The sequence below is a fragment of the Bremia lactucae genome, linkage group LG9, assembly GCF_004359215.1.
Source record: "Bremia lactucae strain SF5 linkage group LG9, whole genome shotgun sequence".
In the NCBI taxonomy this organism is placed as follows: Eukaryota; Oomycota; class Peronosporomycetes; order Peronosporales; family Peronosporaceae; genus Bremia; species Bremia lactucae.
Window position 1 is genome coordinate 1,654,596 of NC_090618.1, and position 4,509 is coordinate 1,659,104.

Consider the following 4,509-nt stretch of genomic DNA (forward strand, 5'->3'; position numbering starts at 1 on the left):
ATTGTATAGAATGTACGTCAAAGCAATCTTTATTGGTTATAATAAAGCAAACATGATGCAAATAGAATTCAATTAACTAGATTCTTCCAGTGCCCAACTCGATGAAAATGACCAGCTTTTTGTCGCAGAGCCTCGTGCTGCCATCATCCATGCACTGTACTTTCTGCAATTCTTGATTCTCCATCCCAACTATTTTGTGTAGAGTCGACCCACCTGAAATGCGATAAACATTTATCGGTGACAAATTCTGTTCTCGCACAAATGTTGCATATCTTTCCTCCCTCGTAAAATATTTATTCTGCAATTTCCTCGTTACCACCAAATGCACTTTGGACTCAACGGGTACACACAACAGTATCTCTTTCATTGTTTGAAGAGGCAGAGGCTGTCCATGATCCTTGCATTCGCAAGAAATCTCCCCGCAACCAATACAAAAGTCGATCTTATCACAGTTTTTACTTCGAACGAGATCGCCGAAATAATAAATTTGTCATCAAGCAGCCAAGCTGGCCATTCCACGTTTGGAGGAGACAGGAATGGAACGACCAAATTCCCGCTTGTCTCAACGCCTCGAGGTAATTCGATTCTCCCATCTTGTGACCTGACGCCCAACTCGTACAAAAGCCGACCCAAAAATGTCGGGAATGCCCCCCCGCCGAGTCCGTCAACATGACTCGCCAACACGACGGCCGCTGAAACCAATGCTTCGAGACGCTGCCCATCGTTGATAGGCTGGTTAGTATTATGAAAATACATTGTGGTAGTCGATACTGACGCTAGGACCTCACGCAAGGGATGGTCAAACGGACGATAATCCAAACCGCCGGTCAAAGTCAAGTGTAGTAACACGTCATTCGCTGGGTGAGGAAACACACTACGACATTCCCAGGTACGTTTGTCTTCAGCTTTGATCTTGGCTTCGTTGCCTTTGATATCTGCGACTTTATACAGTTCGCCGGTTGGCGTCAGCATCAGCCTGAACATCGTCTTTTCATCTAAGCAAGCATAATGACTGTCAATCAAATTCACTTTACCGTCTTCAGCACGATAACTTGAGCAGAGCAACAAGCACAGCTGACCAATCTTGAACTCGTGAAGTCGTTTTGGCTTCATATCGGCAAACTGTGGTGCCAAATGTCCAACCAGCGCATTTAAATAATTTGCTGTATTGCTGCCCTCACTCCACCGATTTCTCCGCATATACTGGACAGCTGTCCAAGCGAAGAGCGGCCGACTATTAGCGATAATGCCTTGTAAAACGGTTGGCAGTATCATAATGTCACTGTCGATCGCAGTACGAGGTAAAAGTGGATGCACTATGCACCACAGATAATCAAAAGCGTTTCTAGATCCAGCGGAAACCGAGACCAAGTTTCGTGCCGTGCCACTCGTGGAGCTGACTATCACAACAAGTCCAAACGATCGAAATATGTTTCTCATGAGACGAAGTCGACATTTTTGATCAAAAGCCTCGTTGGTGCTTGATGTGGCTTCTCTGTTAATTTCACGTGGAAATTCATCTAGGAAAAAGATGAAGGGCTTCTTTCCACTCGCAGCTCGATCTTCGAGTGCCGTTTTCACAGCTTGGCGAGTCTTAACGGTTTCATCAACTTTATTTTTTCCAAGCAGTGCAGCTTGAATAAATCCATAAAGAGACAGATTCTCTATACCTCGCAATTTTGTAATGCTGCCGATATCGCACCGATCTTGTATGTTTTTATAGTCTTTATTAAGGCAAAAGCTGAAAGCATCGGTACGTGATGAATACGCTGCACTGATGTCTTGTACTTTATCAGGTACCTTATTACACCATATGTAGAAAACATCAAATTCTCCTGTGGCGTTCAAGTTGAATGCCATTTGCGTCTTTCCCATACCAGACGAGCTTTCCAAAACAACAAACGGTGTGGTGTCAAAATTGCCTTCGAGGATTGCGCGGATTGCTTTCGAGAGTGACTCGACTTGTTCATGCCTCGCAAGTGTCTTGGAGAGAGACTCATACCCTTCCACAAATCTAGCTTCGCCGCTGTTCGGCGAAATGGTGAGTGGGACCTCATTTGGAAGCACCACCAGCACGTGAATTTGGTCTGGCTGCGGCGCGGGCATTTGGTTTTCGTTCAGACAACGCTGGATAGACCAAATTGCCCTTAATGGCATACAATCAAGCATACTTGTGATGTCATCATGCACATTTCCCCTTTCGAGTTGCTGTGCACTCGGCTCGCTTTCTGACAGCCACGCGTCCCCCTTCCTCGCCAAGTACAGCTCGAGATCGCTAGCATCGCATTTAACTTTGCTTGGAATTTTAGCTTTAATGGCGTCCTTTAAGGCCCCGACTATCTTCTTTTCGTCGATATCCACAGGGAACACGGCTTTCACTCCGATTACGGCACATACGAGCTCCAGCATTTTTGTTTCGTCTTTCTCTTTTGAATTGTGAACCCGAAAATCCGCAAGAGTAACGAGCCCTCTCCCAAGAGGTCGCAAGATCTCGAGGCTTAGGGTTCCATTTCAAACCATCAAAAGATTTAATTTAATTTGATTGGCGTACAATATATAACTAGCGCGACATGCATGATGTAACGGGACGAAGTTGTCCCAATGTTTCACTAATTTATTAAGCACAATTTGTGTAACGGATGTACGTAACATAAGAACTATTTCCTAAGAACGAAAGGAAATAAGCAAAGAAGTGCAAATAATTAGTTTTATTAATTATTTGACTGAAAAGATATAATATTACCAAATATGGTAATATCGACGCAGCAAAATTAGGCAAGATATGAGATCTATCGATAGGCTGATTTGGTCAGAATCAACCTAACCTTTTTTTCACACAGATGACAGTCAATATAGCTATTTTAATTTTGCGCATTTGAACAGGAAGCCTCATGACGCAACCGATTGACAGCGTTAAACTGATGCGAAAGCGCTAATATTCCCAGCACAACAACCTTTCATAAGGTTCCGATTGCGAGACGACGCCAGAACACCCTCTAATTGAGGAGAGTAATCTCACTGTGTGGTCATGTCCTACGGCTCATTGTGCTTATTAAAAAGCGTCTAGTGTGCTATTTAGGATCGATGTGGTAGGTAGTATCATGAGCGCAAGGTATGACAGTAGCTTCATAAGCTTGGTCACAAACCGTGCTTGAATGAGTCAATACACATCGAGCAGCCGGACATTTGTCGGACGGACGGCCCTCACCGCTTCCGTCTCTTGGGTTTCTCGCACTCGCTTTAGAATCTTGATCTTGTATACAGTTGACGCACCCGGTCGATCCGATGTATGCTGACACCGACGGCAGGTTATCCTCTATGAAAGAATATCACGTTACCATCTGTCAACCACACACGCATTCAATTAAGTATCCCCATGCAAAACGTACCAAAATTGTCGTAAGCGTCTCTCGCACTAAACGTAGCCCATTTAAGCCATTTTGAAGCTGTGCACGGCGTTGCTGCTTAACCAAACGTCGATTTAGCGGCGACTTGCGGGACTGCGGCAACACACGCACGTCCGCTGACACGCTAGGCACAACAAGTCCTCCACACTTTTCACAAATGAAGTCGATTACTGATTGTGGGAGCTGTGCGTGGCTCGAGCGAGCAAGCTGCATCATCGAGGCACTAAAACCCAAGTCATAATATCGATTCGTAACATAATTCGATCTTAGCAATGGAGGAGCGTACATCATGTGGTGCGCGAGCGTCGAATTCGTTGGCAATAGCGCATGGGCGGAGGTCCAAAGATACGTAAAGCGTTTCTCCAATTGCCGCGTATGTTCAGAGCTTGTCACCTTGATTTCGGGGAGATGGAGTGGCGCGTGAGCTTCCATTACTGCACACGATTCGTGTGATAAATTCATACAGGTAGTTGACCAAAAATGGGTAAAACCATAATACACGACGATTTGTTCCTTACGCATAATTGAGATCAATACACAGCTCAAAGACAAAACAAAATACGACACTTTTAGAGCGTGTTGCCTTTCCAGAATAAAAAAATACAATGTATGAAAAGTGCTATTGAGCGTGACATCACATCTGGTGGCAAGACGCGGCGTTTTAGGTTATTGGATGGCTACGTATATCGACAGTTAAATTCTTCAAAAAGCTCTCATCCGAGTGTGACAAAAAAAACAACACCAATTCCGATATTGCAGGTCTGTAACGGGCTAAAGTTGCCCTAATGTTACACAGTCCCCATTAAGTACATTTGGTACTGAAGGGGATGGTCAATTACTAAATAATAGTAATTAGACCCAACACTCGGGTGTGGTGCACATTTGTGACCAACCCTTGTGGATGTGATGCACATGGGTGCATTCACATTAGGAGGGATGACGCCCAGCGTCATCCATGATGACGGCTAGCGTCATCAGTTACGCGAGGTATCTATAAAGATACGCTCGCAATACATATTAAATGATATCTATAGAGATAACATTTTAATTGGTAAAAATAGGTATTTGTATTTAATTCTATTAAATATAAATCAGTCTGAAA

The 4,509-nt window shown here is 44.1% G+C and overlaps 1 protein-coding gene across 1 annotated transcript; it reads right to left on the bottom strand.

The window, feature by feature from the left end:
- Window positions 1-363: 363 nt before the first annotated feature.
- CCR75_007027 (uncharacterized protein) lies at window positions 364-2,409 on the bottom strand (the record flags this gene model as incomplete). Its single annotated transcript, XM_067965091.1, has 1 exon — window positions 364-2,409. The coding sequence occupies one exon, from the start codon at window positions 2,407-2,409 to the stop codon at window positions 364-366; it is 2,046 nt and encodes a 681-aa protein (XP_067819529.1).
- Between the last annotated feature and the right edge of the window lie 2,100 nt (window positions 2,410-4,509).